The following is a 15,310-nucleotide window of genomic DNA, read 5'->3' on the forward strand; positions in this document are numbered from 1 at the left end:
CCCCCCCCGACCTGGAAGTGAATCTGCCTCAGCCGGCCGGGCAGCAGCGCCGAGCCCGCCTCCCTTAAAGGGGCAGCGCCAGGCACACACTGCCGGCTCTCCGGGTGGGTGGGAACCTTAAAATCCAGGTTTAAGGATGAAAAGCGTGAAGCGTCAGGAGAAGGGTCTATTACTCAGCAACGGGCATTGGCGTCGCGCGTGACGGTGGGTGCGAGAACTTCCCTGACGCCCGGTTGCTTTCGTCTCGGAGCAAGGATGAAGGAACACCGAAGCGCTGGTGAGTCTGTCCACGCAGAGGATGCTGAGGATCCGAAGCAGTTCCTTGTCTTTGGATAACCTCTCACAACCAGGAATTCAATGTCAGCTTTATAATTGCTGCTCACAGATCAACCTCTGTTATTTAAATGTTTCCTGCCCAAACCAGTTTATTCCGGTAATATGAATAACAATCTGCTGCAGTACAATAGGTTTCGCCACCTGCTTCAGAGTTGGAGAGGAGCTTTGCCATAAGCTTTTACACAAAATAATTTCAGATACAGTAGTAGTGATGAAAACCTGTCTCCTGACAAATACATACTATAATATATTGTTGGTAGAAAGAATACAGTTATTTTTTGTTTCAGGACACAGAGAGTGATACAATTTCCCTATCCAAGTAAAATGAAATTATAATGAGTTTACTGTTAAACCTTTTAAAGAATTGCTGAGTCTACGTACAGCAGCTTTGAATACTAGTTGTTTGCAAACCAGCAAAACACATAAATAAACACTAAGGAACAATTGCTAAAATCATTTATGTTTCCGTCATTACAAGATGACAAAATATTCTACAGGTATGATCAAACACAATTTTGCCTGTTTAGGGACTACATAACAAAGGTCAGTTATAGTCCCAATTCTTTAGATGAGGATGTTGACATAGAGAAAATAAATCACATGCTCAGGATCCAACAACAACAGAATCAAAAGTCCTTGTGTTCTGAATTTAACCACTTCAAAATCTAATCTGCTTAGAAGAAATAATTCATTTAATTATGGGCACAGAAATTAGCTTATATTAGGGAGGGGCTACTAGTGTTATTCTCAGTCCATTACATGTTTCTTCTACCTCCTAATGTCTTTTGGAGCTTCCAGGCTGTTCTTTCCATACCTATTAACAAATTCACTCCAACCTGAGTATCACCAGATGTCTTGTCTTTGCCTTCTTTTTCTCATTCCATCTGGATTTATGACGGGAACTATCTTCCTTTCTCCTGCCTGGGCTCAGACGGTGAAAACTTTCAAGCGACAGACAGATCCCTGTTCTCAGTGCCCATTCTTGGCCTGCCCCACGGTACTCAAGAGCCACAGCAGCAAGGGAAGCCTTGCTGCGCCACTTCGCTCCTAGTATGGAGAGGCCATACGGTTGAGTTGGCACTGACTCAATGTCAGCATCAGAAACTGCAGAGGCAAAATCCCAGCAAGAACAGACTCCTCAAAGATTTAAACCAGCAAACTCAAAAGAGTTTCTACTGGACCTGTGCAAACTGAAATTTTTCAAAGCTGGATTTTCAGAGAAACAGTATTGCTGGTACAAAAGCAGTTCATCTTCCAAAGACCTTCTCCAGAACAGAGGACTTGACACAAAAATTCTCAGGCAGTAGTCGGCACGGGCCAAACTACCTATCTCTTCTTACTTGTTTCTCAGACGTGTCGGTGGTTTTGGTCGATACGTTTTGAAAACAAGATTTTAGCTTCATGTGGACAATGTGTGTTAACTCCAACCCAAATACTGAAGAGTCTGAAAAGTTTTAAGGAAGTACTTCAACAGGAGTTGTAACCTCGGCAGCACATCTGGCATGTGGTGCCATCAGTCCCACCGGCAACGGTTCTTGCAATTAGCTCCAGCTGTTAATAAACAACCTGGTTTCTTCCTATGGGAGCCTATGCACAAGATTTAACCGAGTTTTATTTACCCAAAAGCTTGACAAGCCAGTGTTATGTGACTGAAATAATTTGGGACAAAGCGTTCTCAAATATTCTTTGAAATTAATTTTAACTCTAAGCAGTTTGTCACACAAATTTCTAATGTGCTGCTATACTCTCAGAAAATTCACTTTGTGCTCAAAACTGCTGGAATTGGATAGCGTGCCGTATTTTGTACAAGTACCCTAACATCACGTCTGGCTTAAATTAATCCGTAACTAGAGAACTGGGGTTCGTTGCACGTTGTTAATTGCTTACCGGTCCCTGGGTGTTTTCAATGACCCTGGCACTGCCCCGCTCAGAGACTCTGGGACGCAGGGTTCCATCTCTTCAAAAAGCATCTGTAAGATCTCTTGTTCCACAAAAAGGGACGGTTGCAGATAACAGTCACTAGCAGCAACTCCCCCGTTCTAAAATCGAGTTGCAAATCATTTAGCTGTTAATCCGAGACAAAAAACACACCGGCAACAAGTTGGGGAATTGGTAAAGCCGCCCTGGCTTCTAGGCCATGCGTAGTGTGTTAACGTATACAGTCACGCCTCAACTTATGGCTCTGATCGCCCCGAATGAGACGGCAGAAATACGTATCCAATGGTGCAAAACTCCGAAAGTTAAATACTAAAAATGTATTACTACTTAAAACCGGTGAATCGGCGGGCTCAGCCCTGCCGGGAGGCGGCGCCGCCGCATCGATGTCTCGGCGCTCGCGGCAGGCAGCCCATCGACGGCTCGGCGCTCGCGGCAGGCGCCGTCAGCTCCGGCATGGCCGGGCTCATCAACTTCGAGGACGAGGAGGAGGTGAGGGGCTACCTGGAGAACCTGCACCTCGAGTACAGCTACCAGTGCTTCAAGGAGAAGGACCCGGACGGTAAGCGGCCCCACCGCCACCCCCGCCCGCCGCCCCGGGGCCGGCGGGAGCCTCAAACCCCCCTCACCGGTGCCTTGCAGGCTGCCAGCGCCTCGCCGACTACCTGGACGCCGTGAGGAAGGACTTCGCGGCGGCGGCGCGGGTGCTCCGCGGCAACTGCGAGGACCACGGCCACAGCGAGAGCTGCTACCGGCTGGGGGCCTACCAGGCCATCGGCAAAGGTGGGCCGGGGGCGGGCAGTCCTGGTGCTGTCTCGCGGGTCCCCCTCCGCCGGTGGCTTCCCTTTCCCGCCCGAGCCGCCGGCGGCTCGGTTCTTCTGCGGCCGGAGGAACTCCCCCGTGGACGGGCGGCGGGGCGGGGAGGGCGGGCGATGCCTGCGGGCAGCGGCGGCTCCCGCTTTTGCAAGGGCGCTGAACGCCTGCGTTCCCTCCTGACCTTGAAGGAGGAGCTGCCTGCCCTGCCCCTTTTGTGGTCGGGTGGTAACAGCTGGGGAAGGGCGGAAAACCCTAAACTGCTTCCTTCTGAAGAAGCAACTCTAGGTTAACCACGCGTGTTACTTTTTCGTAATTATGTCTCTATGAGTGGTAAGTATATCCAGGGCTGAATGCTGCTGTGTGTTCTCTTCTTAAAAGTTGGATTTCTTCTCATCTCGCTGTTCTTTTTTAGAGGAAGTAAGGAAGGAATGAGCTTACGGACTGGTAACACTGCTTACATAAGTAGGCCCCAAGTCTGCCCAAAATGTATCTGCTGGTACGGTAATGGGAAGCAGTTAAAGTAGTGAGGCTTCTTCCAAATGACAATTCTAGTAAGGAGCATGATATTTTTTACTGTAGTTCAAAACTAGCAACAGTCTCAGTTTATGTGTAGGTGTACTGGCAAAAGAATACTTTGCCTAGTTTAAGCTACTAAGAAATCCATAGATGTAGTAGTAGAAAGAGTGTTTTGTGTTTCGGGGTTGGTATTTTTTTGTCTACATAAGCTGTTGTGGTAAGTGAGGAGTGGAGGAGGGTTTCCTAACTTGAAGACATTAGCAAAACCTTTGTAACTGAGACAATGATAGTGTCTCTGAAGTCCTAAATTTTGACTGTAGCACCTAAAGAGAGGGATGCTGTATTTCCCAAAGTGCACCGGGAAGCATGCTACAAAGCAGAGAGCTCCCATCTGTTTTAGCATGTCCTTACAGTAATCTTTTGATTTCTTGGCCAACAGGTGGACTCGACCCAGATTTGAAAGCTGCCTACAACTCTTTTATGAAGTCATGTGAGAAGGGTGGGAAGAAGTCAGTAAATGCGTGTCATAATGTTGGGCTGTTGGCCCATGATGGGAGAGTAAACGATGACAAACCTGACCCCGTTGTCGCTAGAGACTATTACACAAAAGCCTGTGATGGCAATTTTGCTCCTAGCTGCTTCAACCTCAGTGTGATATACCTCCAAGGAGCACCTGGGGTCCCTAAGGACATGAACCATGCTTTGAAGTACTCGCTGAAAGGGTGTGAGCTGGGTCACATATGGGCTTGCGCCAATGCCAGTCGAATGTACAAACTGGGAGATGGCATTGAGAAGAATGATGCTAAGGCAGAGGATTTGAAAAACAGGGCAAAACAGTTGCATAAAGAACAGAAAGAAGCCTCAAGTTCTTTAATATTTGGGGAGTAAAACTGTCAGTTGCAGTTAGTAAGACTGCAGGTTTAAATGGCAAGTGAACTTGTTATTTAAATTGTGAGTATGCAGTTTTCATTCATAATAAATAAATATCCAAAATAGATTTTGCTTATGCAAATAAACTTCTGTTTTTGTGGATGCAACAAACATGACCAACTCTGCTGTGCCTTTCTACATTTTTAAATACACAAGTTCTTAAGTGTATTGCTTAGATCCCTTGTCTTTAAAAGGAAGGCAAAAACAGGCCTTTTGGAAGTTTTTCCCCGTGGTTTCATGTATGAAAGGCTCTCTTTCATGTCTAGCACTTCAGTATTGAGGCTTGTGCTCAGACCAATTCTAACACACACACACACAAAAAAAAATCACGGTTGCAAGGTAGTCCCAGCTTGGACATTCAGAACTGTGCCATCTCTTACATGCAGTTGTGGAACTTCGGTAGTGTGCAGGCTTGGCTGATGTCCTCTAAGGCTGCTTTGTATCAGGATGGCTTGAGAAACTTGAGAAGGTTTATTTGCTGAAGGTAACATTTGTTATCTTAAGGTTGTATTTAGACTTGCTGATTTAGTTACTTTGTTGTCGTGGCATCAAAACTGCACTTGTAACTAGGAGAAAAAAAAAAAGATGACTTGTTATAGGGAGAAATAATAATTTGATATCTTGCTGATCTTTAAATTATACGTTTAATGTCATCATTTCATCTGAGAAATTTTGATTTCGCAATTCAGTCTGTAAGTTTTACAGGATGTTACTATAATTATTTCATTTGTGCAAATGTTTATTATTTGATTGTAAATCAGTGTTATGGCATTATTGGATGTACTTTGATTTCTAAATAATTAAGCATTCAGTTGGAGCCAAGCCAAAGATTTCCTGTCCAAGAACGTTTTCAGTAAAAAAACCTGGGTTCAGGAAAAAGGGCCATGTGGGAAAGCTGTGAAAAAACTGAGGGGTGGATCACTTCAGCAGACAAGTAAAAGCTGTTCTAGAGCAGTGTGCAGTCTTGGGATAGACTTATCCTGAGCTGCTGCCTTCTTTATTGGAGGTCTAGCTACAAAATTGAAACAGATTTCTGTTGGGTGACAACCTCTGAATGCTGGTGCTCTGCCATTCACAATGTGAGCTGCATCCGTGGGTGCTCATTGATTTGAAATGCTCGCCTGTGCACACCCCTGCTCGGTGTGTGTGCCTGGCTCTGTCACAGACCTCGCTTTACCGGGAACACTAATTTGCACAGGGAGTGCCTGTGCAAACCCCATTGTCACTAGTCTCCTTCCTGCTTAACTTCATGCTTTGGTGTTACACTCGGTCTGATGACTGCTTTTTGGTCTCATCTGCCATTTTGATATATTAATTGGTATTTCTAAACATTGTGATATGAATCTTCTATAATACTTCTTTTTTTTTTTTTCCTCCTTATGGTAAAAAGCAGCTTACAGTTGCTTTGTATTGTCTTTTAAATAAAAAATAGTATCTCTCAAGATACAAAGAAAGAAACAAATGCCTTGGTATCTGAGACTGAAAAATGACATTGAGAGTTCATCTACAACAGAGTTGGTGTGCAAACATCCTGATGTGGGATGTGGCACTCCTGTGCAAGTGCTGGATGCTGACTCAGTTGCTGTGTTTGTGCTATATACATCCAGAATGCATGAAGAGGGTCTGTTAGAGCTGCCAACAATATGGACTCTGGTCTGAACTGAACCTGACACTTGAAGGACCAGAGGATAGTTCTGGATACTGGTTTATATTACAACCATACTACTGAAAGGATGTCAGCTCACTTGGAAAGTTAGCAAAATACATGCATTCGTGTGCTTCTCAGCACACCAGCATTTCAACTTGCACACAACCATAGCAACAGCTGAAATTAAAGAATTATTTCTAACTAATTTTCACTATTTTTTAGGAGGAATAGTGAATTAAGTATGCTAGCATGTTTTCTGCTACCTACTGCTTAAAAAATTTAAAACATGCCAGATTTGCACTAACAGCAGCTGGCTCTTTCTTCCTTCTCTTAGGCTGTTGCTTAAAACTCAAGGCCCAGAACTTACTAATACGTGCAGGAGTAATTCTGTTGAGTGCAATGAGATGGTTCCTCTGTGAGAGCTGGTGGGTAGATATTCACAAGCACTCACAGATTTCTGAATGCTCTAGATATGTTCTGTTGAAGTACCTGAGCCAAATGGTTGCGTTTAAGTCCTCTTAGTTCTTTCAAAGCTGTTCTTTGACATCTTTGTTACTGAAGCTTCACTATACTGAGAAAGCTTCCAAGTGTGTTAATTGACTTATGCAACTCTACTGTCACTCTTAAAGGCAGCGTCAACAAAGCTTACTACAAGTGTCTTGGAAGGAATTTTATTTTTTTTAAACTGAGATGTTTTAATGTTTTTAGACCCAAAATTTAATTTTTACATTTATAGTGGATTTTGGATAAGTAAGGGTAATAAATCACCAAAAGATGGAAACAGAGGAAAACTAGAAGATTAATCAAGTGTACAAATAAACCCTGATACTGTATGATTTTTTGTTGTTGTTTTGCATGTGACAACCTCAAGAGATACAAGTGAAAGAAGGTTATTGCATATATTCTACTTCAAATGTATTGAACAATATCCGCAGCCAGTTTCAAGATGGCTGTGTATAGTTTTTCTTGTGGAATTATATTGCCCCTAGATTTCCACAGTACATGAAGTAAGAATATAGAAATAGTTTGTGGAATATAGGAATATAGCCTGTATTTTGAATATAAAAATCCATGGTGACCAGTGGAAACAAGCTTCAGTGCATTACAGCATCAAACTGACTAAAAAGCAATCATACACAGTGAACGAGTTCTGAAAAATTAGTCCACAACATCCTTTTTTTTTTTTTTCCTCCAATGCAAATGTTTATAACCAGGAACTGGAATTCTGTAGAGGGCTCAGGCTGAATAGCTTGTTGCTGTGTAAAGGTTTCTGCTCTTCAGAGACTTGGGAATCCCATGTACTTACTTTCTTAGCTAACCTGCTGGAACAAGCACAGATTTCAGGCTGCTTTCACGTGGTGTTTAAGTGTCACCACTTCCACTTTAAAGCCATGTTTATTTTTCTCTCTCTGGACACAGAAATACTGTCCTTTGCTTGTACGGTCAACTTTTTTAACTATGAGACGTTTGTCCAGGCAGATGTGGTCCTGGATGGTGCCTCTTGCTGTCTGTGATGATTCCAGGTCCAGGGGGGACATGCTGCTTTAGGCCCTGAAGGTGTGAAGCTTTTCCCTGGTCAGCTTAGATCTAGAAACATTTAAGTCACATTCAGATGATGCCAAGCCCAAAATAGTAATGAGCCTGTATGGCAGTATGTACACAGAAACATCTCTGCCTATAGATATTGCAAATGAAATAGGCAGGAGAGACAGAGAGGCAGGAGAGAAAGGAACTTAATTAGCTCTGCTGGGCAGATGAGCTTAAGGGAGCTGGCCCAGATTGTAGAGAAAATAAGTAAGAGAGCTAGGAATTGGCCTAGGTCTACTGAATTATGGGCGAGTATTCAAGGCCAGATATTCCCTTTCAGGCAAGGCATGTGCACAGGTGTTAAATACCTTTAGCCTGAAGGTTGTTTTTAGCATCTTCCCAACCGGTTTGTCACTGTGTATCTGAGTGCCACACGTGCCTGGCTGCTTTAGGATTGCTCTTTGACGCACGGTGATCACCCCTTATTCAATTACACACAAATTGTTCTACTTTCCTGACAGCTTCTGAAACACTACGTTCTCTTTTTTATAATACAGATTTAGGGAACAAGGTGCTAACTGAACAGATTTTGGACTCAAATCCATAGCTTACATATATGCAAACTGTAACTAAATATACATTTTCTGAAACAGCTGTCTGAGTAAGTAGGGCAGTATATGTAAATGTATTCATGCACTGACACGATCCTTTACAATTTTGGTGTGTATAAATATATGCAAAGTTGTGATGTGTGTGTATGTTTTGCTGTAAAAGAACATGAATGCTCTGGCTATGGTCTGAATAAAGATACAAACTTACTATTGAAGTAAATTAAGTGGGAGAAAAAACAGCACTAATTTGGCTGTTGCCACAATTGAGAGCAGACTTGTTAGAATCTCATTTCATGCTGTCTCAGGCAGAGCATGGATGAATTAAAGCAGTTCTTCCAACTTAACTGCACTTTTAACAGACTTCTTGGAAAGGGTGTACTTACTGCTGGAATAAAAACCCCAGGAGCACAGTGCAGCGATGAAATGGGTACACGGTAACGACAGATGGCAGCATATGAAAAACATTCTTGCGTACCGTGGGTGCGAGGCCACTAAGGCTCTTGTTTTCAGCAGCCTGAAAAAAAAAATGGTGACAAAAGTGAGATTAATTTTTCTGTTAACACAGTTAATAGTTTATGGCAGTTTAAGAAGGTAAAGCTCTTTTAGAGGAGCACACTTTGCCTGATTCTTTGCTAGGTACTATTCTGGGCATTTGTTTCACCTGGGAAAGGTAAGTAAATTCTACCTCTGCGGAGTGTAACAGTCTAGTAATAAAACAGTTTGGAAGCCATGTGCTCAGAAGTAAGCAATTACAGGTGGCTCAAGGCATTGGAGAATTGGGTGACATTTTAAGGCCTGATCTTTTTTTTGAGCTTGTAATGCACACTGTCTCCCAGTGGCTTGTTGAGATCCTCAGTCCAAACGAACCTGCCACACTAGAGCAGGCTTTCTTCTGCCAGGACTAATGATTGTCAGTGATCCCCCCTGGGAACTTCCAGTCAAACGGGCACCTGGGAACATCCTCAATAAAAGTGACACGCACTGCAGATAATTAAAGCCACGTATAAAGTCCATGTTGCAGGGAGTTTTTTTCATATCACTTGAGAATTCGGAGACTTGCAGAGTTTATATATTATAAAATGAACTATTTTCATAAAAGCTGTGAAGTGTGTTAGTACAGATAAGTTTATGAAGTATCATCCAATTTTGTACCACCGGTTGAAAAGGCAAACCCAAATTAAGGAATGGTCTTTTCTTACACTAAAACACCATCAAAAACAGTTTAAAGTGTTTTCAGGCTGTCTCTGAACAGTTTGCTACCTGTTCGGACACACCTCTATCTTTTTTACACAGATATAGATAATACTGTTAACAGACGCATTAGACTATTTGACTATTTTCCCTCCAAAGTGACAAAACATAAAAAAAAAACCCCAGCCAGTCTCATTTCAGCATATTATAAATTATATGTGGTTAATGCAGTCTATAGACTCTACTAATAACAGTCTATTCTCAACCTAGAGATTATGTTCAGCAGATGTAATCAAAATCTGTTAAGAGGTGAAAATTGTACTGCAAATCTTGGCTTATAACCTGATATTATGAGGTTATTGCCAAAAGGTCAGTATCTTCTTGCTCTTTCTCTTTACCTGATGTTACAAAGGCTAAATTTTATATCGTCTTAGGAAGAAAATTGTTCCTCCAAATCCTCTGAGGTCATGAACAAAGAGTGATAGATATGTGATCATAATAGCATACTTGGAAATATGGAAGACCTGTTGATCATGTCAGGATCAGTGGATTTTCTAAGAAATAAAGGAGTTTATCTCAGCTGTAGGAGTTTATCTCCTAAACCACTGTCTGCTTTCTCTTTCATTTGTTTGTATTGATCTAAGCATACGGCCAACCTCCTTTAATAAAGCAGCAATACACTTCAGAAGAAATGGTGACGAACTCTAATTAATTAAACAGACTTATGAATACATGTCTTTGAATGATGAAAGCATTCACTGCAGGATGCTCCCTGCAGCTGTGAAAAGATTGCCAGTGGAGTGCTGGTTTTGTACCAAAATATAAAAAACACTGGTGCCACATCATGTTGTGTCATTAAGTGTCATTTGGATTAATTCTGGACAAAAGATGCTGTCGGGTAAAGAAGCCACATGATGTTGTAGAAGCAGAAAAACAGACTTGTTCTGGTGGTTCTGTTTCTGTGTTATATTGTAATAAAAGCAGTTTTGCAGCTTGCTTACCTTTTATTCAGCCATCAGTAACAACTCCTCTCTGCAGTATATGTGTGAAGGTAGTTCTTGTAGCTGTACTCACCCTGGATGGAGAAGGAAGAATTCCTCCTTCCCTTGCGCTTCCCAGCATCTCATCCACTAGACCTCAGAATGATACGGTTCTGCTCAGGGCTGGGCTTTTTCGGGGGTGAAGCAAGAAGGCAGAGGGAGGAAAAGGAGCCATAGCACAGCAAGAAGCAGATTAGAAAATAAGCAATATATCCAGTTGTATTATTATTGCAATAATTTGTGCTGGAGTGACACCCAGGCATTCAATTCAGGTCCTGATATTAGACCATTTGTGTGCACCCATGACGACACCCCTGATCCAGAGACCCACAGCCTAAGAGTCAGGATTGTACAAAGTCCCTACTATATATTTCAGTATCAAACACTAGTACCCTGCTCTAATTTTTCAGACACTGTATCAACAATACGGCCCAGAATCCATACAAAACAGATTTCTCCAAGACTCTTAAGACTTTAATGATCAATTCTGTGCCAAATTTTTGATGTCTAATTTCATATGCTGTATCTGTAGCCTCCCAGTGCTTTCATTTTTCAGTATCTACACTTGAAGTAAACACAATAACCACTAATTACACTAATTGCAGACTATATCACATATTTCTAATTGTTGTTATTGCCTTCTACTCTAACACTAGTTACAATTACCACTGGTATATTCCTTCCAAATACAATGTTTTATACTTGTTACATACACACTTTGTTTTACAGTCTTGTTTGTAGTATGGTCATATGGTTTTGTAATATAGTCTTTTTTTGAAATCCTTTTTCCCCCTAGATCAACTAGTAAGAAATTTGTGTGATACAGAATTATAAAATTAAGGCCACTTTGGAGCGGTGATTTCAGATGGGGATTTGTGAACAGCATAATCGTAATGCATACATATGCTCCAATTCATGAGTATAGTGGGAGTTCTCTGTAAGATCTCATTCTGTCTATGCAGAACTGAAATAAGGTGCTTTAAACATACCCTGGAGAGTTTTTCTTAGCAACTGAGAGGCTTCTGGTAAAACAGAAGAAAGAAAGAAGATGAAAACCCCGCATGTTTATACAGCAGTTGTCACCCGCAGCATTCTAGTGCACTTTACCCAGTGAATCACAAGAAACACAGAGTTGCTTTTCAGCTCACAGAGCCATTACATATGGAGTTGGCGTAAGAAAGCCATCCAAGAAAAATGTTAATTGTTTGGCCATGATGAAGATGAGACTAACCTGAATTTATGTTAGATGTTCCTTATTCTGACAGTCCTCGTTTGACACTTAATGGCCTGGTCCGAGCATTTCATTGTCTCACAAAAAAACACTGAGAAGAAGTGAGCTGGTTTCCTTCCAGCTCTCCTGCGACTGGAAGCAAGCCATGTTCCTACAGAGCTTCCTGCCCAGGAAACTCTCATTGCTTTGCAAAAACCTTTTCTGCAAACTCCTGAGAAGGAAACCTGTATTATCTCTATAGTACAGGAAAGGAGGACAAGGCACTGAATGGCTATTGACTTATTTCAGGTCACACGATGTCAGGAGGGGCCCAAACTGATTATTCTCCAAACAATATTTAGCATGGCAAGGACTTGTTAATTCTTTACAAGCCAAGAAACACTAAGATGGGAAACTGGCCTTTCAATGTTATTCTGATAATATTTGTGGAGTGTTATTCCAGAAAGATGCAATAGCCACCTCAGCACAAGTGTTGTTAGTAACTGATGAAGAGAAAATAAGAAGCTGTGACACTGTCAACACTGCAAGCAGTCTTGCCGTGTTACTTTCAGGGAAGTTATTTTGTGTGCAGCCTTAAGTGGAATGTTCGATGGCATTGTTTTGCTTATTTGTTCTGCAGTTGGTACACAGGAAATATATAGTATCTTACTTGTCAGGTAGGCTGAGATAGAGTGACATTAGCTGTCACCGGGACCCAAACCAGCCTCAGACTGGCAGCTCACACACCATGGTATTTATGATGAACAGACACTGGCCCTCAGAGAGATTATACATAATTTGAGGTTAAAAGCTTTAGATCTTTTTGGAAAGCCGAGCTTATTCTAAGTTCTTTTTTGCTGGGTTTTGTGAGTTTTATGTGTTCCTCAGAACCCAGGGGCTGATACCAGAGGATGCCAGGGACTGACATAATTACAAGTCACAGAATGTGTGAACAAATTCAATACAAGCAATGGTTTCTACAGGAGCAGTACAAAGGTTTTGTTACAGCAAATAGTAAAAAGTTCCCACACTATTTAACAGTTAACCAAAATGTCTCTGCAGCGTACTGGGCTTTGTAATTTGTTTTCTGTGTATTACAGCATGAAATGCCCAAGTCTGATGTTTGCTGACTGTTCTGTTCATTGCTCCCACAACAGGCTATGGACATTTCCAGATCATGCTATCACACCATAGTGACAATGCTGATCCATTGATGGTTTAAACTGCAAATTAAAACAAATTAAAAGCTAGTTAATACACTTCTGTAAGTGATAGGAGATAGGTGATCCCTAGTGATCAGGTCTCATTCTCTGTGAACTTTCTTTCCTAATCTAATGCCATCCTAATACATGTGTTAAACTGAAGCCTATGATCAGAATGTATTTTATTATGCAGTACCTGTATGTGTCCCTAGTGATCTTTTGGTAAGAACGTAAAGCATTCAGTCCTTTCAAATGCAGGATGATTTTGCCTTAGACATTGTGCAGTTACAGGTTGCAACCGGAGGCTATATTTATACCATAGCAGAGCCCTGGAAACATTTTATATATACTATTTTCCCCATTACAATCTTTGGGGAATAATTGCAAGAAAGGGTTTTGATCTATGATTTGAATAAATAAATAACCTCCACTTGACTTCAGTGAATGTTTTCCCTCAGCATTTTGCAGTACCGAGCCAGAATACTTGCTGTCATCCCACAAGCAGATACATTGCAACAATTGATGAGAACGTTGAGCCAAATAAATTGCGGAAAAGTTTTATATCTTAGAAGCACCAGTCGAAACCTTGCCCTCTGGAGAGCCAAAGGTGAGGTCCTTTGCCAGAGTGCAATGCCAGCATTGCACACACAACCTGGGAAAATGGCATATAGAGGGAAGCGAAGACACCTGGTGCTCAGGAGCCTCCTGCTAACACTGCTGAAGAGCAGCAAGCGTCAGGCTGCTCGCGCTTCGCTCAGTGCTCTTGAAAGGCATTAACATTGCCTGGGGACATACATAAGGTGACAGAAAAAAAGTTAGTAACATCTTTTGATGTTTAGGTATGAAAGAACAAAGCTTTTTGATTCAGTTCCTGTTCAATAGGCTGAATCAGAGATATTGTGACTGGAAAACAGATATAACCTTGAAAACTAATTGCATTGAACCTTCATATTGGAAAATTTTCTTTCAGAAGGGTCCTCGTGCAGTCTGGGATAGGGTATATTTCTCTGCTTTTGTCACGACACTGCAAATTGATCAGATGAATGTGTGGAGAGGAATTGATTGAGTACTCTCTGTGCTTGGAGGCTTGAACTAATAAGTGACAAACATAAATGCTGTTTCTTGTTAGAAATTGCTATGTGCAATACTGCTCAGCCTATGAATATAGTTAAAACCAAAGGGATTCTGCACACTTTCTGCAGCACATCAAGTATGAGCTTCCGCCAGCTGGGACCTATGTGATTGTTTTAAAGGACTTGCTGCAGTGTAACTTAGCTTCGCCCAAACACTCCAAGAAGATAGTTCATAGCAGAGCTGTTGAAGAAAACCAGGACCAAAATACTAGAGAATCTGAAAAGAAGGGTGGGTTCACAACAAAAGTGAGATGGAATAAATTGCATAGCAGAGGAATTATTTCTAGCTAGAACTTACCTGTCCTTTCACAAAATGAGATCAACTGAGTAATTCAACATGAATTCTATTTTTTCTCATTGCTCAGTCAGTAAAAGAAAAGGACAAGTAATTCAATATGGCCCTTGAAGCATCTCCTGATCCCAGGAAAGCATCATATCAAACTGCTTTCTTCCCTGATGTCTCCAGAGTGCAGCAAGAGCTACAGTAACACTGTGTGCAACAGAAAGCCTGCTAGGACTCCTTAGAGATGCTAGACTACCTTGTTTAACTCTGGAGTTAAACAGATGATGATTTCCAGAGCTTGGTCCCAGGTATGTGTGTTCCTAAAGGAAAACATCACAATCCAAAGCCTATTTATTTTGCTAATTTAATGAAGGAAACAGATCATGGCACATTCAGATCGGGTCTTTCCTGGAATATAATCCTAAATCAGATCAAATTAGCTCTCAGATATCTGCAAAGTGTCTGGACAACCTGAAACAGAAATCATTCACAAGTTCAAGATCTCTGTTAATTCCTCTACAATCCATACAGAGTGAAAGTCCCAGCAGGAATATACCCCTATGGCACCAACATATGGCTGTTAATGTGCATTTATTAAATAAGGGCCTGCACAGAGTTTAAAACCCTGTGGGGCAGAGGAGGCGAGGGCTGGGACAGAAACGTAGTCTTCCATCATGGGCTTCTTCACTTTCTATCTGTGGCCAGGGCTGAACCACTGGGTGGGTGCACACACACACACAGAGGTCTGATTTTTGGAAACTGAGCAAGTTTTTTAGTTCAGACCTAGCTGTGCATTTATTTGATGGGATTGCAATAGCTGCTTGAAGCATTCTCAGAACCAATTAAAGGCTGAAGAGTGCCCCAGCACTTTAGATTGCAGGCAGTCTAAGCGTTCAAAATGGATAAAAGATTAGAGCTAGCCATCTATATTA

The 15,310-nt window shown here is 41.8% G+C and overlaps 2 protein-coding genes across 2 annotated transcripts in view; one reads left to right on the forward strand and one right to left on the reverse strand.

Moving 5' to 3' along the window:
* LOC104841189 (protein zyg-11 homolog B) overlaps positions 1-2,291 on the reverse strand; it is a 25,100-nt gene extending 22,809 nt beyond the window's left edge. Inside the window, exons 1-3 of the mRNA XM_010582704.1 lie at positions 2,224-2,291; positions 228-337; positions 12-166 (exon numbers count right to left, since the gene is read on the reverse strand). Coding sequence (XP_010581006.1) covers positions 12-166; positions 228-337; positions 2,224-2,291 — 333 coding nt within the window. The remainder of the gene's footprint in view (positions 1-11; positions 167-227; positions 338-2,223) is intronic.
* LOC104841012 (cytochrome c oxidase assembly factor 7) lies at positions 105-5,910 on the forward strand. The gene is made up of 4 exons (XM_010582362.1): positions 105-277; positions 1,268-2,833; positions 2,914-3,054; positions 4,043-5,910. Exons 2-4 carry the CDS (start codon positions 2,590-2,592, stop codon positions 4,489-4,491), a joined length of 834 nt encoding a protein of 277 aa, XP_010580664.1. The 5' UTR covers positions 105-277; positions 1,268-2,589; the 3' UTR covers positions 4,492-5,910.
* The last annotated feature ends 9,400 nt before the right edge of the window (positions 5,911-15,310 follow it).

Source organism: Haliaeetus leucocephalus, unplaced genomic scaffold (assembly GCF_000737465.1).
Source record: "Haliaeetus leucocephalus isolate CR32 unplaced genomic scaffold, Haliaeetus_leucocephalus-4.0 Scaffold848, whole genome shotgun sequence".
NCBI lineage: Eukaryota > Metazoa > Chordata > Aves > Accipitriformes > Accipitridae > Haliaeetus > Haliaeetus leucocephalus.

Bases quoted from the DNA above. Each gene is read 5' to 3' on its own strand.
- LOC104841012 (XM_010582362.1), top strand. From the start codon at position 2,590: ATGTATTACTACTTAAAACCGGTGAATCGGCGGGCTCAGCCCTGCCGG. The intron at 2,834-2,913 runs GTAAGCGGCCCC...GGTGCCTTGCAG, and splicing joins CAAGGAGAAGGACCCGGACG to GCTGCCAGCGCCTCGCCGAC. The intron at 3,055-4,042 runs GTGGGCCGGGGG...CTTGGCCAACAG, and splicing joins CTACCAGGCCATCGGCAAAG to GTGGACTCGACCCAGATTTG.